The 26,827-nt window shown below is 39.2% G+C and overlaps 1 protein-coding gene across 3 annotated transcripts in view; it reads right to left on the reverse strand.

Moving 5' to 3' along the window:
- map4k2 (mitogen-activated protein kinase kinase kinase kinase 2) overlaps positions 1 to 26,827 on the reverse strand; it is a 52,963-nt gene that overhangs the window by 13,956 nt on the left and 12,180 nt on the right. For 2 of the 3 annotated variants that reach the window (XM_030430635.1, XM_030430633.1), the window contains exons 2-16: positions 24,374 to 24,431; positions 17,377 to 17,467; positions 17,031 to 17,095; positions 16,213 to 16,268; positions 14,578 to 14,625; positions 14,441 to 14,483; positions 14,174 to 14,246; positions 11,609 to 11,740; positions 11,342 to 11,404; positions 11,140 to 11,221; positions 10,660 to 10,776; positions 10,388 to 10,466; positions 3,191 to 3,249; positions 3,045 to 3,097; positions 297 to 335 (exon numbers count right to left, since the gene is read on the reverse strand). In XM_030430635.1, coding sequence (XP_030286495.1) covers positions 297 to 335; positions 3,045 to 3,097; positions 3,191 to 3,249; positions 10,388 to 10,466; positions 10,660 to 10,776; positions 11,140 to 11,221; positions 11,342 to 11,404; positions 11,609 to 11,740; positions 14,174 to 14,246; positions 14,441 to 14,483; positions 14,578 to 14,625; positions 16,213 to 16,268; positions 17,031 to 17,095; positions 17,377 to 17,467; positions 24,374 to 24,431 — 1,058 coding nt within the window. The remainder of the gene's footprint in view (positions 1 to 296; positions 336 to 3,044; positions 3,098 to 3,190; positions 3,250 to 10,387; positions 10,467 to 10,659; positions 10,777 to 11,139; positions 11,222 to 11,341; positions 11,405 to 11,608; positions 11,741 to 14,173; positions 14,247 to 14,440; positions 14,484 to 14,577; positions 14,626 to 16,212; positions 16,269 to 17,030; positions 17,096 to 17,376; positions 17,468 to 24,373; positions 24,432 to 26,827) is intronic. The other variant, XM_030430634.1, reaches the window with a different exon arrangement.

The following is a 26,827-nucleotide window of genomic DNA, read 5'->3' on the forward strand; positions in this document are numbered from 1 at the left end:
ACATAAAACACATATATTGAGGCAACGCCACAAAAAAAAGCAGACAAGAAGCCCAAAAAGCTGAAAACCAGTGGGTTGGTGCTGAATCACATCCACATCCAGTTCATGAAGAACTACAGCAGCACTTTGGGTTTTGGAATGAGTGAACACAAACCCACTGATTCTGTCAAAGATGTTTGGCATTAGCGGATATTCACATCATAAAATCAATCACAAGCAGTTTATTTCAGGTGAATTCATGTGCGAGGGGGGGACACTGCTGTTAGGAGAGGCTGGAGTTGATGGACGTGGCCTACCTCAGCTGCAGAGCTTGCTCCACACATTCCAACAGGCTCCTGCAACAGGAAGACCTGGTGTTTATCTGACTACAGGCCTGAATGGCCCAGAACAATAGGAGGGAAAGAACCAGAGGTTTGTGAGGCCTGATGCTAGAGCTGATGTTTGGACTGAGGCTCGTAGTGCTGATAGAATGTGCCAATTTAAAGGAACATTCCAGTTTATTACAACTCAGATTGGATTCTCTCAGTTTTGGACATCACTCCTACATTGTTACTATTTTGGATAATAAATAAACAAAGATTAACCAGTAGGGTTCGTGTTAGGGATGTACCATGTCTATTCAAATGTAACTAAAGGCGTATTTTAATGTAAATGTTCCTGCACACTGTTCACCTCACTTCAAACAAGAATAAATGAAACGTTTTGGTACAACAACCAATCATCAGGTTATCTTATCTTGAGTTTTTGTCCCAATTTTACACACCTGTCGATCCACGGGTGTGCAAAAGTTTTACTCTGTGAATGTAACTGTTCCTTAAAATGTTTGCAAAAAAATCAAAGACGGCCAGCCCCTGAAGACAAGGCTGAAAATGAAGTGAATCACACACCTTGAATTGAATTGAATTAATTGAATATGGCATCTTTCACCACTTTCCTTCAACCAACGCAAATAAACAACAAGAAATGACATATCAAAGCCAAGGGCTGTAACTTTAAAACTTAAAAAATATGAGGAAGAATCTAATGCCTACCCTTCAGTTTCCATCAGAATTCAAATCAGAATTGTGCTGATGAATAAGCTAGAGATCAGAACCCCAGCACTTTTTAGTCCTGTGTTTGTTGATTTTCCTTCTAATGACAAATACTGCGTACTGATATATTATTTATTAAATTATAAATTCTATTTTACCAATTTACTTACTAGTTTCTCCACAATCTTTCCATGTATCCCTGTGGTGTCTACAGAAGTACTCACTCACTGTTACTCAATGAGGAATATTTAGCTCTGGTTTAGATCATCTAGTGTGTATTGAGTTGTAATAAAGCCAAATGATCCTTTCCATGCTAAAACTATTATTAGCTATGGAAATATTGTCAATATAATTGACTACTTGTGCTACCACTCTTACCTGTAATCTAACCCTGCTGGGACTATACTCATTATTGCTATTATCACTACTATACTCACTCACTATACAGTTGCTGCTATTACCACTCCTACTGTTAATTACACACGATCAGCTTTTTAATCCAGTCTAACTATAAAGGATCCATGCAGGTCAGACAAAGTTATCCTATTCTTTAAAACACCCACATTCTGTCATTAAAGATACACTCTCTGGGTGTGTTTAGGGGTGCACTTATCTGATATTAAGATCAGATATCGGCCCCTATATTGACAAAATAGCTGGATTGGGGGTCGGAAAAATTAACAGCCGCCGCAGCACATCCTACATCATTCGTCAGAAACACATGTGTCGCATGCTGGAAGAGCACAAGTTGTTGTTTGACCAACTTTTTATTAGTTTACTCTCAGGTTCAGCTGCTATGTTTTATTTTGAATTCCTGTTTGTAGGACTTTGCACTTATTATATTCTTTACATGTTTACAATGTTTGGTTACTGGTTCCTATGTATGTTCAACCAATCCACTGTTTTGTTTCTGTGGCTACATTTTATTTATTTTAATTTAAGAAGTTTGATTACATTCTGTTTTAGATTTGAATGCACACTTTTTTAAAATAACAAATAAATAAGAAGGCATTTTTTTTAACATGTTTTCAATGTTTGGTAATTCTTTAATTATTTTGTCTTAGTTAGGAAAGTAATGTTTAGTTAGGAAAGTCTGGTGCCTTTAGTCTCCTTCACATGGTGGAAGGAAGGTATAAGGTGGAAGGTATACAGTTTATTATTAATTCAACAACGGTATCGGATCGGTATATGGTATCGACAGACACACAAAGCCCAGGCATCGGTATCAGTATCGGGACTGAAAAAGTCAGATCGGTGCATCCCTAGTTGTGTTATAGTGCCCCCAGAGCCACAGACAATTTGGCAATATTGATGTTGGATCTGCAGGTCACATGACACCCACAGTCATCACATGACACGCAGAAAAAGGCTCCTAAACATTGTCTTGTTGTTGCCAACACTTGCCAAATAAAAAATAATTCCATGTGTTGATAAAAACTGAAACAGCATGAACAATATATTGATTTACTGATAAAACGTGGAAGCATGAAGAACTTTCTTGGCAAATGTGACTAGTGAATAGAACAAAGTATCCAAATGTCTTTAAAGGAGCACTCTGCAGATTTAGCACTGCACTTCTATGACACTGTAGATCTCCTCTTTCTAACTCTGCTTGTAGCATTCAGACCGAACTGAGCCTGACTCAAGTGACATCACACAGCTTCCTCTGGAGACACTGCAGGCTCTAGACATCTTTTTCCACTTATTCAATCGCACCCCTCTGGAGTTCACATGCTGATGTGGAAAATCATACCACATCTCAGCTCAGTTCACTGTTGGACATCAACACATCTCACAATCAGGGAGGAAAGCTTTGGATTTGGGAGCACTATTGAACACTACAGGCTATTATAGACAGGAGAGTTGTATTTGAAATGTTTTTCCATTGTTGTCCTCAGATTAACTACTGATCACTTCAAAGGGGCATCCTGTGCAGCTGTGACATGTCAACAGAGATAAACCATGATATTCCCAATTCTGAATGTAGGTAAAGATATAACAGAGAAATCTTACGGTGAGTTTTCTTCATCTCCAGATACACTCCAGTCATCATCATAGGAGCCTTGCTGAAAGGGGAACGAAAACAACTTTTTCTATATCCATATATGTCATCAGTATACAGCACTGTCATAAAATGTCTAACAGAAAAAGTGCATTACCATATCAGGATAAGGCTCTGTGACTTTCCTCAGTGGAGGCCCAAACTTCACTTGGTCAACTGCAAAGATAATGTGGGGGGAATGAAATGAGTGCTGTGTAGTATTTTAACAGAACTGTGGCTTTCATCAGTAGAGAGACAATGAAGTGCTGGCCCATGTGCCCCCATACAATTCAGACTTGTCACACAATTAATGAGCACTCACTCTCAAGTGCATCGATTGGCCTTTAGTGGGAGCTAGACAGGAAGCACTTTGCAGCCACACATCACCTACCATGTCAATAATGAGCTCGCACTATGTTATATTAGCCTCTACAGCCCTCACACACAGCAGCTGAGCACAGCATGGCAATGGTACAAAGAGGAAATACAATGACATGTTTAATGTAAGTACGTTTCAACTCAACACACTCAGAGGGTTTGCTGCTACAGCCTGACTTCTTCTAGTACGACCAGTAGCTGGAGACTCATGTTAGCTATTAGTCGCAAAAGACCTAACCATCTCACTGGTAACAGCGTTAACATAGTGTTCACAGTGGAACCTTCAAGAGAAAATGAACTAAATGTTAGAGAAATAATCCATCTTCACCTCATTCCCAAGCTCTTGATATGTTGGCTAACTTCAAGACATTTTGATTATCATTTAGATCGCCTGTCCCACTCAATATCAGAATTTTGTTGAGAATATTCATCAGAGATTGACACACTAAGCACATGTGTCAAGGTCAAGGCCCACCTGTCAGCCCAACACTTTAATTTATGAGGCTTGGAAAAAAATGTGAATAATAGAATTTGTGCAATACAGTTACAGGCTCTGTTACAGAAGTGTATGCCCATAAACTACATGTCCCAGAATGCATCCCAATTTTGCTCTTCATACACCGAAGGCATCTAGCCACTAGATGTCAATATATACTTGATAGCACTTCCCTAGCAGGCAACAAAAATTCCATGTACAGTGGTCAAATGTTTACATCCACTACCATCCATGGTTTCGTTTAGTAATGAATTTATAATGGGTCTTCTGAAAATATGACCCAATCTGCTGAATAAAAAATATACATACAGTAATTCTAATGTTTGGTTAAATGTCTCTGCCATTTTCAACTCACTTAGTTGCTTTTGAAATCCACAATCCACAAGCTTTTGGTAGTCCTCTGGCTGAATTTTTAACCACTCCTCCAGTCAGGACTTTGGGAAGGCCATTCTAAAAGCTCAATTCGAGCTTGGTTTATTCATTCCTTTACCCCTTCTGATGTGTGTTTGGGATCATTGTCCTGCTTTCACACCTAACTACACACTAGACCTAATCTCCTGCTGATGATGGTTTTGGGTTTTCCTGAAGAATTTGAAGGTAATCCTCCTTCTTCAGTATTCCATCTACTTTCTATAGAGCAGCAGATCCACTATAAACAAAACAGCCCTACAGCATAATACTACCAGCACCATGCTTGACAGTAGGTATGGTGTTCTTGGGGTTAAAGGCCTCACCTTCTCCCTCCAGCCATATTGCTGATCAATATTTGATTAATCAGACCACAGAGTTTTCCTCCAGAGGGGTTTTTCTTTGTCCATGTGATCGGCAGCAAACTTCAGTCGAGCTTTAAGGTGTAAGGGCTTCTTTCTTGCACAGCAGCCTCTCAGCTCATGTTGATGTAAAACACACTTGACTGTGGACTCTGACACTTGTCTGCCAGCAGCTACTAATTCATCGCAGACTTGCTTTTTGGTGGTTTTTGGTTGACTCTTGACCATCCTGACCAGCAGCAGGTGATCGTTTGTGTTTTCTTCCTAATCGTGGCAGTGACACAGCTGTGCCATGCACTTTAAAGCTTATACTCAAGTGTTTGTGCTCTTTCAGATTAAGTCTGAGCTTCTTAGACTTTCCCATTGTAGCATTTGTGGCTGAGTCTAATGGGTGTATCAAACAAGCCCTATCAAAATGGGCCCAGAAAAGTCACCAGCTGTTATCAGTCAGAATCACTCAGAAGTTAAGAGGCCATGCTACAGAGACAATTCACACAACTTTTTATAATCACCTAAATTGATCAATCACGTTGCTGTATGTATATTTTTGGACCTATAGTTAATTAATTATCGAACCAAACTGCATTAATGTTTTTTGTGACAAAGTAGTTTGTGTTCCTCTCATTACATTACAGAAACAATTTGAGTTGGAGGTAGATTTAAACTTCTGACCAAGACTTTATATGCAAAAAATATCAAAATGTCATAGCCAGAGTCCCATTGGATTTTCATAGCACATAATGTATGTACAATTTATATGCTCCCAAGGGGATTGAACACTCCATTGACTTTCCTCTCGCAACACCATCAGGTAAAAATATCAACTGAGAATATAAGTTGATAAGCAGACTGTCATTAAAAGCCTCTGAACCAAGAGTGTGAACTCTCTTTCTATTGACAGATCAGGGAGGGTTATGTCTGATTTTGGTAACCTGGTTTTCGTCAAAAGAGGATCCAACGATCAGGCCAAATGCGCATTGCTAAGAAAGCATGCAGGGTTTCATTGTTTCTCTCAGGCTCACTTTTTTCCCTCTTCACACAACTGACAGTGACACTTTTTTTAAAGCAAGTCTTTGAGGAGAGACTGTCATGACATGTACTCTGAACAGGTATAAACACTTTTGCTTTTACAACACGTCATATGGTTGATTTAATGCACACTGAGATCTTATGTAAACTCAAGAGGGGATTAACACTTGGGATTTTCATGAGTGTTTTGACTGAAGTATTTCATAACAGCTCAATCATTTGCTCACAGTACTGTGGTTGCTTCTGGGCATGTATTTCTAATGTTCTAAAAAGGTTTCTTAGAAAAACTTTACTCTCCTAAGAAGATATAAGTACAGGTAGAGCTTCATTTTCAGTTTAAATCTGCAGGCTAGCTTTCAGAAGTATTCAACTTTGGTTGATGATGTGACTGATAATGTGTCCTGTGACCACAGAGAACCTGAGCAATCGGCTGACAGTTTGACTTAGAAGCCGAGGATGGGGGAACTAGTGAACCAGAAAAGCAGAAGTTGCCGTCTCATCTTGGCTCAGTTAGCTCTCTGCTGATTCGATGTCAATCAACATTTTAAAGTACATAACTGCTATGAGAAGTGTGAAGTTACTTTCTTTGCTGTTGAATCAGAATAGGAGTATGAGGGTTCAGCTGTCACAGTCAACACTGAAGCATGTGTTGACTTAACAAATAACTGCTCAATAATCACATCTCCATCTTTGCAGCAGTCAGTGGTTTCACTTCAGGGTGAAAATCAACTTGAAATTCAATCACACTGAACATGACCTATCCTTTTTTAGTCAGAGATCCAGTGTTGTTGCATGGTTAAGCAGTTGGTGACAGCTGATTTGAACGCTCCACGGTGGATAACAAAGCAGCTTCACCAACTTCTTTGCTGGTGCTCTGTGTTTTCATTGTGTTGAGGCTTTGTTGTAACATTACTATTTCCTGTCGCCTAATAGCAACGATTAGCTTCCTCATCTTGGTTAAACTTGAGTAAAGCCATTGAAATAAAATGTATATATTATATTCTTCAATTTTCAGTGTGTTCTAGATGTATGGCCTGGTGTCATTAGAAATCTTTAGCCTTGTTAGCAGCACAGCTTTGTGGAGAGCAATGTTGTCTGCTGGTCCACCACTTTGGTCCAAACTGAAACTCATCTCAGCTAACCTAAACAAATAAATGGATATCTATACAACTGTAGAAACATTTATGGGTCTCAGAGGGTCAGTCCCAATAGAGAGGTGAAGTCCTTCTCCTTTTGGTGAACCACCATGGGACATTATTTAAAAAAAAAATATGCACAGTAGTAAATGGCGATAGACCAATGACTGAATTGAATTACAGATTTGATGTTTATTAACTGTTGCTGTCAATATGGCCACATTTAGAGTTTTTTTTAACCTTTTCTCATACTTTTTCTCTGCACCATATTGTTGTTGGTGACGTATATAGAGTGGTGCAGCAATGAAATATTTTTGTAGGCTAACTTGGAAGTTAGCATCGCCCTGGTTCCATCAACAAAAAGCCTATGGGACTTTTGAATTGGACAGAAAATAATCTCTGTGACAAACACAAGTTTATGATATTTACGTGTTTTGTTCAGCAAGATAATCTTCATAGATGATTGGTTATAAATTGACAACATCACAGTCACATGATTTAAATGTCACCACCACTAAGCGTTTTACTACACCATTACTATACAGGTTTTCAAAAAAGTGATCAATGTACAAGTTGTAAAGTTAGAGTTAGAATAGTTTGTAACAAAAGTTGGCCTGTAAAGACGAACCATTTAATAGTCTGTAGTCTCATTCAGACACTTGTTAGCAACCGCCGTTTTTAACACACGGAAGCGCATCTGAATTCTGAAATATTTTATGTTGCAGAACACAATGTGAATATTTTAAAACCAACTCTACGCAGCAACTGAACTTAATATCCAAAGGGATAAAGGTAGCACACAGAGCCTTCTTCAGGACAGAGTTAACAAATCTCAATTTTACCAGTCTATTATGGCCAAGTCAAACAACATGCCAACTATTGGGCCTATTGGCCTTAATCAGAGCATGAGTCTATGTAGCAATTTACATGTACTAATCACTGTTTCATTGGTCATCTGTGAGCAGATTGTAACGTGACGTGAAGAAAAAGACCTTTATTTAAAATGCCTTTACAATTTGTTAAAGTTTTTTAAAGCTGCTGGACTGTGGATTTCTTTGTAAAAGGATTTGGGTCAGATTATCTGCAACAGTCCAAAGGATGTGACTTTATGTACGTTGTCAGTTCTCTCTCCACTCTGCTAAAAAGAGAGCAACAGTGACTAATGTTGTCGTTCACTGAGCAGTTTCACACAAATCTAAATGGCATTTTACTGTCTTTACAACAAACTATGACTTCATCAACTTGCAAATTATCTTTTAAATTGAAAAGCACTGTACATGTGATTCCTGGCACAATTCAAACTGGGTCAAAAAATGTCTCTCGCCATTGACCTCTGTACAAATCTTTTTAGATATAAGGTTTCTAAAAAGACGATTTTGTAGGCTTGACTGAAAGGTTCATAGAGCCATGGAATTTGGTACAGATGTTCATGGTCTCCAGAGAATTAAGCTCCATGACTTTGGTGATCCACTGACTTTTCCTCTAGTACCACCAGCAGGTCAAAGTTTTCAATTTCCTTGAGAGATATCTTAAAGTCCACCATTTAAAGTGTGTGTACAGCTCTTGGGGAGTGCATATGTAAAAAAAATGTATAAGCCTTCTGTGGCTCCAGAGGAAGCTGCATGTTGTCTGTTAAATTAACTCCAGTGATATCACTCAGTGGCTACATTGCATTATGGGTAATGAAGGCACTGATTTTGGTCATTTTTGAACGGACCATAATGAGTCCAACAGTGGTATATGAGTGTAATTTTAGACCAGTAGACTGCTTTTTAAAACATGGTGCATACATTACACACAATGCAACTTGGAGACAAATAATCAGATCACATGCAACTTCCTCTGGAGGCTTTATTCTACTTTTTTCTATATGCAGTAGTACTCCCCAACACGTAAACACACATTAATGTGGAAAACCGCTGGGACATCTGTTTGATGTCACCAGCCTTGCAGTAGCATTAGTAACAGCAGTAGCGGTTTGAGCCTTCAAGCCAATGCTGACCAAACTGCGGAGCAGGTGTTGAATGTGTTTGTGGCTTGTGTGTCTGCCACGAACACAGAGTATGTAAGGGAAGCTGAGGTCAGCATCACGTTGATTCATGATATGGCACTTGGCAGGGTGTGAAGCCAGACTATCACACTGGAAACACTGATGCTACAAGAAGCATACTGACAGCGCTGCAGTATGAAGTCACTCCAGCCAGTGCATAGAAGCACCACTGTCTGTCACACACCACTGGCATGTTCTCAGTGCCATCCTCTGACGCAGCCTCCTGCCCACATGTATGGACGGGTTACAGGACGAGGTTGTGGGCTGACTGAGAGGCTTTTGTCCTCATTCATATTCTGGAGATTACAGCACTGAATACTGGCGCTCATAGTAGACAATGAAGCCACTCTTCAGCAAGGACAACCAACATACAGTATATCTAGACATGCATGCTTACAGTCACAGGCACAGATATTAAATGCGCTCAAATACAGTGATTGTCAGAAACAATTCGTATTACTGTGAAATAATTAAGAAACACATGGATGATATATTCACTGGAATGAAAAGCTGGGCATTGGTTTGCATCCTATACTCATTAAAATGTTATTCACCTTCTTCTTCTATTTGTTGTGTTTTGACCATAATTGCAAGCAAATGATGCAGAGCTGCTTAAAGACTGTCTGCCTCCACTCCTACAATACATTATAATGTTGGTCATATATAAAAAATTGACCTGATTATGTTGTTAAATGAAAAACCATAACATTAATCATCCTTTGCTGGGGCATATCAATGTCTCTAGACCAACGCCATGGACAAACCGCACGACAAACCTAGCCATATCACTAGCTTGGCTAAAAATACACCCACCAATACATCTGAAAGTTTACTAATCACGTTTCTTTAATCTGTTCACAAACAGAAATGTAAAAATGACAGAGTGTGGTTTTAGAGGGAGTTATGTGCTGGAACTATTTCTTGACAAACAGCTCATCCCTTTGCCCTATACTTCTGCGGCTAATCACTGGCTAGAACTCAGATTGCCAGATGCAGGCAGTGAGCACAGCAGCTTTTAGTTTTGGTCTCTGTACAGACACAATGGTACCAAACTTGCCAACCACATTGTGTCAACAAGAATTTAGGAAATAGTGGCTATTGTCTGCCAAGGGAGAGTTACAGAATGGAACTCCCCCTGAAACCACAAGCTCAAATCATTTCTGTTTGTGTGAAGACAGAAAGCAAATAAGTGAAATTATACTTTTGAAGCAATACTCCAAAATGTTGAAATATGCGCTTATCTATGGTCTATGCAATAGCCAGCCAATATACAGTATGTTTCACCTCTGTGTGAGCTTCAAGGCATGTTCAGCCTCACAGAATAACTGGAAAAATCCACCGACAAACAACTAAAATTTTCCCAAATTGTCAGATTGTTCCTTCAAAGTGTGTGTGTGTGTGTGTGTGTGTGTGTGTGTGTGTGTGTGTGTGTGTGTGTGGATGGGTGTGTGCTCACATTGTTCTTCAGACAACGTCCTCTCTACCGGCAGGTGTTTCCCTGCTGACTGAATCTTGTCTGGAGCCACTTCCCCAACCTGTCAACACATCACACATGACATGACACACCAAAAAAAACACTGAGTCTGACGCTGCATGTCTTTCTGTGTTGGCAGTCAGTTTTTTTTCCAAAGTCACAGCCTAATGAAACTACTTTTCATTATGGATGTAACGGTAAACATCATCTGTTGGCCTGCGTGTCAGCTTCTGTCCCTTCCTGGCGGTACCGACCTCCAGCTCATTGTCATCCATGCTGTATGTGTGGCTGTTGTGGAGCTCAGGGTTGTTGGCCATGTCCAGCAGCTCAATGACCAGGTTACGGGTCAGCAGCTGTGTCACAAATGGATGCTGAAGGAACAAGGTAGAGGTCAAAACCTTGAACTGGAATAGAAATTTATGTTGATCTCAGATAAATCACTTGTCTTCTCAATTGTCTGCTTCATCCAATAGCATTTCTCTGTTCACACCTTACACACAACAATCACCTGGGTTACTTTGATTTGACCAAGTTATTACTGAGCAGAAGTGGTGCGATATTTGCGGTGTCAGAGGTGACGGGTGAGAAATAATATGTATGAATGTGAGGAGATACCTAGGGGTTAAAAATAGAACTTATTACATTAATGAATAGTGCATACATGATAGTGTCTTTATGAAGACAGAATGGTCAGCTACCATTAATTAATGACAAGCTATTAAGTGGAAGCTAACCTGCAGCAGCGTCTCAGCTGAAGGCCTTTTACGTGGGTTTTTAATGAGAGCCATCTTCACAAAGCTCTGGAAAGCCGCAGACCTGCAGAGAGAAAAAGGAAGGTGGAGAGTGTTATTGAGTCATACATCAAGATGATGATGACAAGACTGAAGGAAGAAGACTTTTAGAATATTTTAAAGAAAGGCAGACAGTTCAGCTCACCACTTGGTTTTATCCTTTAGTCTTGGAGGCTGGAAGTTGCTCTTGGACATCAACATCAGCGCTCTGTAATATTGTTTTAAATGTCATCGGGCTGGAGAATGTCTGAATTGTTTACATGCAGTGACTGCCAAAATCAAAACAATAAAATACACAGCAGGCAGCCAAAGTGTTAAATAAAACAGGTCTCTTCTGTTTATCTCTCTGCTCTGACACCACGCAGAGTTCAATCAATCAGTCTGTTTCCAGCTGTCATCTGTGCTGACTCACCTCATTGGGTGGAGGTCAAACATGGGCGGCTGGAGCTCAGCCAGCTCGATGGCAGTGATGCCGACCGCCCAGATGTCACAGAGGTGGTTATACCCACCCTTTTTCTCCACTGCAGCCACCTCCGGAGCCATCCTGGATGGATGAACCGAGGGAAAAGAAACAGAGGGGGACAGAAGCAGCTGATATAACACTCCTGGAGAATACATTTGTGCAGTATTTAGCAGACAATGGTCTTTATTGATGCTTTACTATCAGCCAGACATTATGGTCCAGCTCTGATAACGTATAATGTTTATAAAATTCTTTTTTTTTTTTTTAATTGGTGAAATTAAGTGACAGACAAGGTGACATGAGGGACAAATACATTACACCACGTGGGCTACAAGTACAGACAGTGGACATACAGTACAGATAACAACAGTAAACAACGTAAAGTTATAATGATATGCATATAGGTAGTATAGGGGTGTTGTGTGTGTGCGTGTGTGTGTGCGTGTGTGCGTGCATGCATGTGGATGAGAGGGAGATAGTACGGTATTACATACACATAATATGGAATAGATAGATGATACAATAAAAATAACTAAGTAAATAAAGTAAAAAGTATAAATATGAAAAGAGAAACAAGAGAAAAAAAAGAGAAAAAATAGATAAATAAATAATAATAATCTGCAACACAATACGGCATATATTAACATATTATAGTGCAATATCATTTAACCTAATATGATGTGACAAGGTAATTTGAGATAAGATAAGATAATATAGAACAATACGAGACATTATAATATATAATACAATATGATTTAACCTAATATAGTGTGAGGAGATAATGTGAGATATGATAATGTAATACAGAGCAATACGAGACATTATAATGTAATATAGCACAGTATATATATATATATATATATATATATATATATATATGTATATAAAATAACATAAGACCATGTAGTATAACAGATATACATATATATGTAAACATAACCTAATGTAAACCAATATATCATGACAATGACTATCATAAGACTAACTACTGGAGTTATTAATCATAATTAATCATTTATGTTGCGATGCTAATAATATATTGCAAGGAGGGGTGAGGCCAGACCGGGGCATCAGGGGGGCAAGCAAGGGGGCCCCCTGCCAGGCCCAAGTAGCCCAATCGGGAGCCCCAGCGGGAGAAAGGCAAGACGGCAGCAAAAGGACCCACCCCCCTTTTTTAAAATGTATTTATTTATTTATGTTTTGATTCTACCTTGGGCCGCAGCCCAACCTGAAGGTAGATGCTGGCCCATTGCAAATCTGACCTCCTATGCCCCTTCCTGGTCTGGGCAACTCCCAGGCCCTTGGGAGGGGGTCTGCATGCTGAGAAGTGGGTTTTTTTTTTTTCATTGTACCTTGGGCCGCAGCCGAACCCAAAATTTTTGTTTAGTTAAATTATTTTTTCTCCAACAAGGTCTCTGTGCACACCGTAGTTTTTATCAAATGTCAAAATCAAAATCAGCTCTATTTGCCAAGTATGTACACATACAAAGAATTGTATTTGATTTGGTTTGCACTCGTGGGGTCTGATCTTAAATGTATCGGTGTTGCTCCTAGAGCATCATATTCAAGGCTGTTGCAGGACCATCATCCAGCTGACCAATCATGTTGTTGCTATGTCATAGTTTTGCAAGGCGTGTCATTATTTCTTAAAACAAAACTGGAGCAAGCCATAGTGGCTGAATGGGATAAGTAGAGGAGTCCAGCAACATGTTCAGAACATATTGTTATGTTTCTGTCCCTGTTAACCACAATGTTGGTCAAGAACCTTTTTTCCTTGACAAGGACAAGATGTCGACGAGCTACAAATAAGTCTTTGATAATAAAATCTATTTACTAGCAAGCCACAGTGGCCAGAAGACAGTTTTTCATGGCAAAAAAAGTTGCAATAAATTAATGAGACTGGCTTCCAAGCTAACGTTAGCTAGGTTATGTGTTGGCTAACATCTGTTTGCCAGCTTAAAATTTGTGAGTCAAAAATGCAGAGATGACAATTTTAAATTGATAGGGCAAGAGAAATGCTTTATCATATATTGTCCCATCATTAATCAAATAACTGAATTAGTTTAAAGAGAGGAAACATTTTGTCTTCTGACTAAGACGTAGTGGAGGAAGTGGTTAAGCATTTTCATCTGACGACTAAGACAAAATGTAAAGCAGTTGCCAAAATGAACACGACACAAGAGAAAAATATATATTACCACTTATTCTTTTTCTTTTTTCATTGAGCAAGTTACACCAGTTAAAATGGAAACTCCTCCACTGACTCTTGGATGTAATTGTTTTATTGATTGAATTCCTCATTATATGTTGCAACCTCCTCCATTATATGTGTGATGTCACTCAGATAAACAGTAAATATTGCGATAACATATCAACTACTTGCAGCCCTTATCCAAAACATACTGACAACAGTATTGAGTCATTGCAGACACCCTTAAAGGCTGAATCTTGATCTTCATGCTACTGTAAAGAGACAGAAGTGAGGTCAGGTGAATGCAGCATTTTTCATCTTACCAGTAGGGAGTTCCTATGAAAGACTTCCTTTTGGCTACAGAGGCACTGATCTCTGCTGCCACTCCAAAATCAGCTAGACAAAGAGGAGACAGACAGGGTCACACTGATGCTGACATTTGCTGAAGTCCACTATAGATGGCCTATTTAAGCCAACTTGGTGGCTGTGAGTAGTTTAGTAGAATCGTAGTGTGTGTGCACGTGTGTGTGTGTGTGTGTGTGTGTGTGTGTGTGTGTGTGTGTGTGTGTCCAATACAGATCACCACTGACCCAGTTTCACATCTCCTCGCTCTGTCAAAAGGATGTTGGCTCCCTGCAGAGAGAAGACACACACTGATCTAAGACTGTGTTCACATGATTACTCACAGTTTAAATTTAAGAGCATCATTATATAGTAACTGCTTTACCTTTATGTCCCTGTGCATTTTACCAGTTTCGTGCAGGTGATACAAACCCTGTGGAAAAAGCGCCGCAAAAAAATTAGTGCTGATTGTTTTGTGGATATATCTTCTGTCATTATTTGTTCCATGGTCAGATACAGTTAGCCCATGGCATTACATACATGTCTTCTGTGTCAGTTTCAGGCAGCTTGATTAAATAACAATGATAGTTAAGAAAATGCATCATGCAGGTACAGCAGTGTAAACCAAATTCACAGCATCACTCTACAACACAGGGCCATGTGAGCTGCCACAGGTGTTCAAATTGGATACAATCTTCAGTTACAGCGTGAGTTAGTGGATACTGTAATACTGAAATACTGTGCATTTGAATATAATAAAAATCATTTGTCAGGTTCCAGGGAATGTAATACCAGATAAATCAAAGTGCATTATTACATTGATGCAACATTAAAACCAATCCATTTATGCCATAAAACATTCTTGCTCGATTTTAAACATCACCTGCAGTGGCCCAATACAACCGCAGAATAAACACCTCGTAGTATATATCTGTCTTGATCTGCTGATGATTAGTGGATCAATTTCCTCAACAAATGTGCAGCTGAACAAGTCCTGAGGTAAGTATGAAACAGGTTCAACATAGATACACGTTATTGTCTCTACCAGGCTCAAGTCTGGAGGGGATCACTGTCATCTGTGTTTGTTTGTGTTTGTATCTGTCCACAGCTAATCTCATATACTACTGAAACCATCAGGACAGCATTTATTGTGGACCTTTATGACGATATGCTAACAGCCAGCCAACTCTGGAGGAGAGACTCTGTGCAGTGCCACACCTTCTGGAGGAATAAACACCTAAAGTCACATTGGATTCTGCTCTGATCAGGAGACATTTGCTGACGGGAGGAGATAAACTTTTGAGATTAAAAGTAGATGTATCTTCAGTACCGTGCAGAGTAAATTCTTTTGATGTTAAATTCTTATTTTAGTTGTACTTATGTGATGTAATAATGTTCTGTATACTGGTGTATGTTAAAACAAAATAAAGTGCTGTATGAAAAGGAAAAGTTAAACAGATTTATAGAACAATGGCACAACATTTCCAAGGAGGGCAAAAGAATAGTAAAAAGCGGTTACACAGGAATGCTTGAATAACAAGTTAGACTGCGGATTACCATGATGGAGCCAGAAGCAGTGAAATGTTTAGCTCAGTGATCATAATCACCAGTTTATTTAGAAAGGGTGCAAATGTGACCAAACCGTGGATAAAATAAAAAAGACCATAAGGGAAATATTTTTCTTCATTCGCAGTTACTATAACAAAGGCAGACAGACTGTGATTTCTTACTTTTTAAATCAGTGTCACATTTGTTGCCTTCAAACTTGATTATCCAATGAAACCTTACAGTGAGCTGGGGGTCACTCCCTAACAAAACAGAGACAGTCTGGCACGTTCTGCAGTGGACTCTGCTGCAGCGGCATTTACCAATACAGTACATTTAGTGGTCTGGCGAGGTTAAATACTATTTAGCTCTTGTGTGGCTGGAAAAAAACACATGACTCATTCTGTCAGCGGAGTGACTTTAGAGATTTCACAATGCAGCAGCAACAAGCTCCCGGTCACCCAAAAATCCTTACCTGGAGGGTTTCTCTGCACACGTACGCTATCTGTTTCTCCTTTAATGGGCCCGTCACTGTGAAGACAGTTTGATTAATAGCTCACAGACTCAAGAACAGTGAAAGAGAAAGAGCCGGCAGGGACATTTCTAATAATAGCCAAGTAGAGCTGGCTGTTCATTGTGCCAACTTCTACATCTGTTTTTACGTCTCCAAATTAATGTGGTAATTACAGCAGTAACATTCTGTCTGCTGTCTTACCCAGATGAGAGGATCAACTTCCTGTCTGTGGATTTACAGATAGGTCCATAAAGAGTTCAGCTTTGCTTAGCAAAATGACAGGAATTCTAGGCTCCTTTTAATTAAGGATTTTAATTCGATTTTATGTGTGTTGTAAGTTGATGTGTTAGACAGGTGAGAGATATCAGAGCTGTCATTCAGCTAATTACAGGCAGCTATACACTGTTTGTATGTGGGGTCATTCGATGCCGTAGCTGTACTCCAAATACTTTTTTAGTTATGAACTTTTTAAATTCGGCCCTCTGAGTTAAATTTCAGCATCTCTATAATTCTCTATATGTGTATTCTAAACCTCACCAAATACTTATTTTTCACTGGATTCGACTGAGACACACTGTATCGCCAAAAGTATTCACTCACCCATCCAAATAGTTGAAATCAGGTGTTCTAATCTCTTGTGTATAAAAGCAAGTCAAGATTGCAAACAACACTCCACTATTCCTTTAATTGGTAATGTGGCACTTTTTTTAATGAGTTGCAGATAATTCAAATATTAGCACTAAAATTGGATGAAATACAAGATTTATTTGTATTTATACCATGATACATATCCTGCAGTGAGCCTCCACCACAGTACTCCATGCAGATCCACAGCTTGGTGTTCCTGAAGGGAGACATACAACTATTATCTTGGTGTTTTTCTTTGCAGAGATTGTGGAGGACAACACTGAAGCATTCAGTAACTAAAGGAAACACCAGTAGACACTCCCTGATATTCTGAAGCTTATGCATGCATACAACAATCTAATGAAGCACTTGAAAGAGTGGGAGAGGAATCCAGCAGCAGTGTGGGGAAAACAAAAGTCAAATTCCACATAATTCAGTCCACCAACAATCTGAGGAATCCCACACATGTGATGTGGATGGGCTGATAACACACAGCACCTGTGGTAGCTGCCGAAGTAGGCCACAATGTTTTTGTGCTTGCACTCCTTCATCATCGTAATCTCCTGCTGGATGGATGTGATGTCATCACCTGAACAGACAGACAGCTCAGTTAGTGTTTTTCTCTCACAAGTGTCAATGCACTGAGTTCTTATAAGGAAGAAAAATTACAGACAAGTAAACCATTGGGTTAAACAAGTGGGAGTACTGGTATGTTAGGCTGATGCACCATTCATCGGGCCAGTTTCTGTGTCAGTTCATGTATTATCTTTATTAGACAGAGAGGTGTGATGATGTACTGCTCATAATCTACATTAAATAAAAAAAAAGATTTAATGTTGCATAAGGCTTCACTCACACAGCGTCACACAGACATGCTTCAAAAACACCTTGGAAAAGCCTGTTTGGGCAGAATGGCGTGGTACTTCTGTGGAGCAGGCTGCCTGCACAACCAGCCCTCAGTGGGAAAAGTGGAGCAACTCTACACCTTGTGTTGCCAAGTTGAAAGTAATTATGGCAGAGAACACCGGGACACATCTCTAGAAACCTGTCCCAACTAAAACCTTTAATTTCTCATGTTGCGTGCCCAGCATGTGCTCCTCCCTTGCACAGGGAATCATGTTTATATAGCGTTTATTATAAGTTTAAATATTCTACACTTTTTCAGCTCAAGCCAAGGTTGTACCACTTTTATCATGAATTATGAAAATGTAACATGATATGATAATTAAATATTATATGACTGCGCAGTGCACACCATGTTTCTAGCGACGTGTCTCAAATATATCCATTAATATTCCCATCACACATTTCCAAGGCGATTTTGAAGTGGCTGCACCTGTAGGGAAGAGTCTCTGTGTGATTGGGGCAGTATTGTAACTTTCTGCCCATCGTAATCTTAACCATTTGTGAGAGCTCATTCGAATGGTGTAGGAACTGCAATGAAGCGGGCCCAGTTCTCGTGGAAATTGTAAGGAAGCCTATAGTTTATTTGAATCATTTGAAGTGCTAAACCTGTAGTACGATCATGTACCAGTACCAGTGTGATACTACAGATTTTGAAGCTTCAAATGGGCTGGCTTTGGTTTCCCCACCACACATGTAATATCTAATAATAATCTATTAAAAGGTAGGCTGCATTTGAATTCTATCATTAAACAACACTCACATGTCCCATGTATGTCAGAAGATTTAGTAGTTGTAGCAATTTGCCCAACTGTCCATAACAGCCATGTTAATGTTATGTCAATGTTTGTGCTATGGGACAAATACAAAGTCACTGTGATGTACCCCCAAGGTCATTCAAAGCTCGAGTTCAAAAAACAACCTGGATTGCTGCTGGCAGCAATACGCTTCAAACAAGTTGGGACAGAGGCAACAACAGATTGAGAAAGTCGTGGAATGCTCAAAAAACACCTGTTTGGAACTGGTGGTCTGTGGGCCTTTCACAACCTCATTCCGTCTCTTTGCTCATTTATTAAATAGGCTAATTAGCCCATTAGTTATCTGTCTATCAATAAGCACAAAAATATGGAAGTCGTTAAAGGTCATGGGTCAAACATATAATTTCCTCAGTTTTCCTGTGATAATGAGTTAAGTTTTATTTGTTTTCTTGAGAACACGTTATTAAAGTCATTATCACGGAAATACAAATGTTGTTTTTCGGAGATAATAGGATAGTTTTCCCCGAGATCTCGAGGAGACAAAACTAGTCTTATTTAATTAAACGTTTAAACCCAGGCTGTTAAAGCAGAGGGTATATAAGAGTCAAACTGACAATCTACTTAACGTCTAAAAAACAAAAAGGTGCATTATTTGTGTCTGATTATTTTTAAATTTTGAAAACTAATAATGTAGAGAAAAAAAACTATAAAAAAAACTATAAAGTTTTGAACTGACAGCCTAAATATTTCATTACAAGTTTCTCATGGAAGTGTACTATAGTGTGGGTCTGCCCAAAACTGCATAGTCTATAGAGTGGTGTAGGGTTGATGTATTTTTGTAGGCTAAACCCGGAAGTTAGCATGGCCCCAGTTCTCTCTGTGGGATTATGGAACTAGATTTTGGATTCATGGGTCAAAGCAAAAAAAAAATCTTTTGACTGAATGTTTTTTCGAGCTGCAGCCAAGTCATATTCCCAATTTTTAATTTGTGAAACATGTTACAGGGCACGTTACTTGACACGTGCTAAAAAAATAAGATAAGATTTACAGCCTCACCTCACACCATGTTCTCTAATGCAGACATCAAGTTTAAATATTTGACCAACAGTGTTTTACAGGAAGATGATCTGAACATCTATTCTATTCACACTTAAAATGTTTTTCGTCTTTTTTTAATGTAATTTTCAATCTATGAAATCAAACTGTGCCTTTTTTTGCCAAGCTTCTCTCAAGTTTTACTCTTTCAAATAATCAACCATCTACAGAACTTTTCAGTATGCTATTTTTCTACTTCTTCTTCTCATCATCATTTTCATTTATTACTATTATTACTATTATTATTATTATTATTATTATTATTATTATTATTATTATTATTATTAAAAATAATAATAATGATAATAATATTGTTTAAAGTGAGCCTCTTATCGTTTAACAGAAAAATAAATCATACAAACAGCAACTTTTGCAGCCTTGTCAGTCTGATGGCGAGTTATCACTTTTCTGTCATCACTAACATACTGTTAATAATCAAAGAAGCTCTGAGGCTTTACATTTGTTTTATATGTTATAATACAAGATTTCAGCATTGAGCTACAATCAGGCTACATTAATGATTTTGTACAGTCAAACTAACCAAAAACTTCTTATTGATCATCATTATAAAGTTTCAGGGCGTTCCTGTAACCATGGTAACTCACGGTGCCAGAGGGGAGGGAGAGATGCTGAATGAAGCCATTTACACAGATACACTGCAGACAAAGTCCAGATTATAGTTGTTATTTCACACATGTAGCACACAACAGGAGACTCTCCTTGTCAGACGAGTTCTCATGTGTTGACTAAACTCAAAAATGAATTGATAATGTAGCAGCGCGACGAGTCCTTGCTAGTGCGACGAGTCCTTGCTAGCTAACAGCTAAACTTTAGCGCCGCTCCGTGTTTAGATCCCGCCCTGTGTTGGTCACTACACTGTAATTGGTCAGGCGCGCACACGCTGTTAACGATACCATTGGCTGCAGAGTGTGACAATCTGTCAATAAAAATCAACCAACACTTATTCTCCTCCGATCTCATGAATCGCCTCTGTGAAGTTTGAACGACAGAAATCCGTCGTAGCGAAAGAGAACTTTAATCCATGTGGATTACTACAGAAAATAATCAGTGTTACAAGCACAAATTTATGATACTTACAGGTTTTGGTTATCAGATAATCTTCACAGTTGAACACCACTTTGTGATTTTTAAGGCGTTAATTAAAATCTCTAGCAGTAAAAAACTAATGTAAGGCTATAAACAGACTACATCACATTCACATGACTTAAATGTCCCTCACCACCACTAAGCGTCAACAAAATAGCTATACAAGTTTTCTATAAAGTGATCAATGTGCAAGTTCTGAAATCAGAGTTATAATAGTTTGTAACTGAAGTTGGCCTGTAAAGACAGACTAGTGAGTAGATGAGCCTCTGTGTTTGCTGTGATGAAGTTTAATGTCCCCAACAGCCTCTGTAGTCTAATTTAGACATGTTTTTAAGAAGAGCTTTACAATTAAACTGTGGGACATTTAAAGGTCGAATATGGAATATGAGCTGAATGCCGCCATCTAGTGTCTCAAGATCATAGTCGCGACAACAAAAAGGTTATTCCAGCGGTCAGGTTGCCAGGTTTGGACAGGGCAGGAGGATTGAGCCGCCTCCGTTTCCTCTGTTTACTGGGTGTGGAGGTCGATGGGTCACGATCAGTATTCTCATATCTAGGATCAACGTGATATAATGAAAATAAGTATAGCAGAGGAGTTTGACCGACAGGTAACGTTAGCTAAGTTAGCAAGCGAGTTAGCTTACCGATCCAGGAGAAAGTTCGCCATTTCCGCGTGTGTTTTGATGCCGTGGAAATCTTTTACCTGAGTCCATCGAGCGTATGCTTCACCGATATTTACTCTGGTTTTTGCTCTTCTCCGGTCACTAGGCTGCTGGGACAGATAACACACCGTTCGCTGGGGCTCTGAAGAGCTTGCAGACTCCGCCATTTTACCCAGTGTCAGCCTAGCTGTGCCGAGCTTTGCTGAGCTTTGCCGAGCATTGCCGAGGTTGCGAAATTGGCAACCCGCAATGCTGGCCGCTATTTGGCTGGTACAATGTAAACAGGAAGTCATTGTCGAACCCATCATTTTCTTAAATGATTTATTTCAGACTAAATATAATTTTTCAAGGAAATGCATTACTTTTAATCTGCGCCCCTCTAAACGCCCCGTGGGTGTATTATTTTTGAAAAAATATAGCTTTTAATAAGCATATTACATATTCAACCTTTAATGATGTATCTTGTGTCGTAGAAGAAAATGTATAAGTATCTTCAGCCTGTGGTAACCACACACCTTATGTGACATTTAAGTGGAAACACAGCCAAAAAATTCATAGACTTTGAGACAAGGGAACAGGAAGTGCTAACATGCTAACAGATTTCTGGGTTTTACAAATGCAGACTAAACCACTCTATACACACAACCTTAAGATGATGTCTATGGAGGACTAAACCTGACTTAAGTATAAATGAATGAATGAATAAATAAATAAATAAATAAATAAGAAAATAAATAAATGTATAAATAAATGCTGAAATAAATACATAAATAAATAAATAAATAAATACATGAATAAATAAATGCTGAAATAAATGAATGAATAAATAAATGCATGAATAAATATATAAATAAATACAGGAATAAATAAATAAATGCATAAATAAATGAATAAGTAAATAAATGCTGAAATAAAACTATAAATAAATAAATAAAAGTATAAATAAAAGAATAAATAAATAAATGCTTTATATTTATTTCTACATTTCTGTTCACCTACATCTATTTATTTCTGTATTTCTGTGCCCATATGTTAATGAGGTAGGAGGTCCTAACCTCAGTCAACAGCATGATTGGTCAAATCGGAGAGCCAGACAAAAGCAAACGATTCCGATCCCAAGCCTTGCTCCCTGTAACGTTGCAAAACAGCTCCAGTTAGCTTAATGGCCTCGACCGGTGTGACAGTTTAACTGGCATTAATTTTAACTTGCGAGGGTTCCAGATGTGCTGGTGGTGTGGTTGGAGAATCCCGTCTGGAGAGGGGTCCTCGGCCATGTACGCTAACCAGGAAAAACATTCTGCTCATCGATCCAAGTCATGTATATGTGTATTCGTTTTGACGTGGCTTGAACACTACTATTCCACATGGAGATGCCGGGGCTGCGACCTGCAAACCACTGTTAGACGAGCGCTACAGGGCACAAATCGTCCAAAAGTGCATGTTGTCTGTCTCATATCTTTGTCGTGAATGTCTGTATTCTCAATCATGTCATGGGTGGAACAGTCTGAGGCATTTGTTCATGCTGAGCAGCTCGAGAGCAGTGTGGAGACCGCTGTTGGCAGCGTCCAGGTTAACTTGTGACACCTGTTACCATCGAGTATTTCTTTCATTCCACATTGCGTTCAAATGGTTACTTAAAGCCATCATTCCAAGCCGCATACATCGTTAAGCTGAAGCCAAGTTGGTCTTTAAACTGTATCTGGTCAGTCAGCTGTGGCAAAGCGTGAGACGTCCAGATCAACCTGTGATACAAACACCTGTAGCAACCGTCGACCGTGGTTCATAGGAAAGCCCAGACATGTATCTTACTCTCGATGGTAACAGGTGACACAAGTTAACCTGGACGCTGCGCTCTCAATGCCACAGCGAATAGCTAACAGCCAACAGCCAACAGCTAACAGCTAACAGCGGTCTCTACGCCGCTGTCGGAGCTGCTCGGCGTGAACAAATGCTTCAGACTGTTCCACCCACAAGTTGTTTGAGAGTACAGACATTCACGACAAAGATATGAAACCGGCAACATGCACTTTGGGACGATTTGTGCTCTGTAGCGCTTGTCTAACAGTGATTTGCCGGTTGCAGCCCACATGTACATGACTTGAATCGATGAGCAGAATGTTTTTCCAGGTTAGCGGACATGGCCGAGGACCCCTCTCCAGATGGGATTCTCAAACCACACCACCAGCACACCTGGGACCCTCGCCAGTTAAAATGAACGCCAGTCAATTTCATTACTAAACCAGAGCTACATGAAAAACAAATGTCAACAACTGACGCTAACAGTTAGCTGAGTGGGCTTGCTGGTCGCCAGCAACATTCCTGTACAGGAATCAGCGCACCTAGTAAGGCAGAAGTAGTAGACCCTAATCGAGCACACTCCTGTAACCAATCATGCTGTTGACTGAGGTTAGGACCTCCAACCTCATTAACATATGGACACAGAAATACAGAAATAAATAAATGTAGGTGAAAAAAAATTGAAATAAATATAAAGCATTTATTTATTTATTCTTTTATTTCTGTATTTATGCATTTATTTATGCATTTATTTATTTATTCTTTTATTTATACTTTTATTTATTTATTCATACATTTATGTATGCATTTATTTATTGATTTATTCATTAAATTATTATTTTATTTATACATTTATTCATGCATTTATTTAGTCATGCATTTATTTATCTATTCCTGTATTTATTTATACATTTATTTATTTATTTATTTATTTATTTATTTATACTTAAGTCAGGTTTAGTCCTCCATAGCTGTCACATAGTGACCTGTTAACAAGAGGGAACTGCTAACCTGACCTGCCCTAAGGTCTCCAATGAAACTGACACTGACCTTCTGTCTGACTTGACTGTCAAAGGCACACTTCCTAAAATGTCAGACTGTTAATACATTTAATTCAAACAAAGAAGGAAAAAAAGTTTTGAGCATTTGTGTAAGTTTGGACAGTGAACATACCAGGGTCTAGCTTGACAATCTTGATAGCTGCCAGTTCGGATGTCCTGATGTTACGAGCCTGGAAGGGACGAAAATGTGTGTTTGTGTAATGAGTGAATATAAACATATACAGTACCTACATCATTGTCACAGGATGTAACATCAAGCTAGAAAAATACAAAACATACTATATTCATCAGCAGAGGAACATATTGTGCACACACACACACACACACACACACACACATACACACTACACACACACTAAACTGTACAAAGGAGGACTGGGTAACTGTAGGAGATCCAGGTTTTATGACCAAAGCAGTCACATAAATAATGACATGCTGAAGTCATTACCAAACAAATCCAGTTAAATATAGGTTGAAGCCATCTGAGTTAACTTCAAGGTGTAATCCCTACACACAATTTCTCCTACTGGACACCACAACTCAGAATCTTGTATTTAGAGAACATGATGATATAGTGCCAGACTCAAATACCATGCTTTGGATGAACGTATGTTGTTCTCATGGAAATCTGAAACCTGTTAGAGTCCATTCCGCCCCATCACTTCTTCTCCACAACTAACCAGAGGAGCATTTCAGAGGAAGATGAGAAACAGATCAGGTGCTTCTCATCTCCTGCTGCTGATCAAGGCCCTTATCAGACTAACCTCTGTATGTAACACTCCCTTACACTGCTGCTCTATGAAGACAAGGAAAGACAGATTTTACCATTGCATTTATACCTTACACTAACATATTATCTGTATCTGTATTTTGTCTAGATATCACAGATGCACATGTTAATGCATGGGTGCATTTGCCTGCAGAGCACATTGTCATAGGAATGTGATTGGTATGGTCACAGGACATCTGGAAGTGGTGTGGAATTGTTAGGTTGCGATGGGCTCTTCTCAGTTCTTTATTTCATGCCTTGTTGTCTCCTCCCTTTCCTGTCCTCCGGCCTATGACTCGGAAATTGACCTCAGTGCACCATCTTGAAGAGGTTTTTCAACCATTCCTTCAGCAAAGCCTATAAGATTCTGGGCATTACGGGCACCAATATAAGAAAGATGAGATGGGATAAGATAAGATAATCCGTACCATCAGTAACAACATGGAGGTAGCTGAGTAAGCCAGATGGCTCTGGCTGTGAAGGGGAGACAGTTGCAGGTCAGTATAGTGCCACAGGCTGAGGCTTGATGAACCTCGGATGAGTTGCCTGGATCAGGGTGTCTGTTGCAAGACACCAGGAAACAAGACTGATGCTGTGTCCAAGTGTGCACATCAGAAGATGTATGTTCATTGATTTAACATTACGGCACTTTGTGAGGTGAATTTTAGTGAATGCATCAGTTTTCATGAACATGGTTCTGCCAGGAATACAGGAACAGACTGTACACACACACACACGCACACACACAGTGCATAATGACCTTGCCTTTTTCTGTAAGATTCACCTCTTTCTGAAGTCAATCAAGGTCAAACTTTAGCTCCTTGGCTCATGAAAACTCTAGCTCACCCAGAAAACAGATAGCTTGCGTAATGTTCGTCAGATGCATACCCACGCTGAGATAGAGCACACTGTTGTGGTTTGGAAAGCCTGGGTGATGTGCCTTCACAGCTGGTATCAAGCTGCTCTATGGCCCAGACAAGGCATAGTGTGTTTTGCACAACAATGAAACATGGCATTGCATTACTTCAAACAGTAACCTCAGGGGACATGTGAAAGACAGTACACCAGGCAGAAAAACTCAAATGCAGCACAAATTAGACAGGTACTAAATTCAATACTTCCAGGCTGTGAAGAGCACATTCATTGAGAAAAGCTGAATAAATCTGAACATTTTACTGGACTGAGGATTTGGCATCAGTTACTGTAGTTGGTTAGTTTGTTGTGGAACACATATTCTGCAGATAATTTAAGATCGCTATGGTCTGCAGACGGACTCCAACTTCAGCCTTTTTTAACTCATGAGTGCTACTTCTGTAAAAGATAGTTGACCACGAATGCACTCTTGCTCATAAAAAGACTCTGCTCCCGAAAACGCTCTTATTCTTGAATGTGTACTTCTGAACAAGTTCTTACTCAACAACAAACACATAGGAATGCACTTTTTAACATGCAAATTTTCATATATGTACTCACCTACTTATTAGGGCTGCACAATTCATTGCAAAATAATCTAAATTGCAATGAGACTAAGTGCAAGGCTTACAAAGCTTGTTCTCCAGATAGAATCTAACATGTTTGTTTGACAAAAGACAGGAAGAAATGCTAAATCATCATGATTTCACTATTTTTCAATGTCAATAGAAAAAAGGGGGTGTGAAATGTAGTAGTCCTAATCATGAATTATATCGCAATTATGATATTTGTCAAAATAATCACAATACCACATTGGACCATATCTTGCAGTCCTACTACTCATGAGCAATTTCCCACTGCCAAACTGTACAAACATTCATTTAC

This window comes from Sparus aurata, chromosome 10 (assembly GCF_900880675.1).
Source record: "Sparus aurata chromosome 10, fSpaAur1.1, whole genome shotgun sequence".
Classification (NCBI taxonomy): domain Eukaryota; kingdom Metazoa; phylum Chordata; class Actinopteri; order Spariformes; family Sparidae; genus Sparus; species Sparus aurata.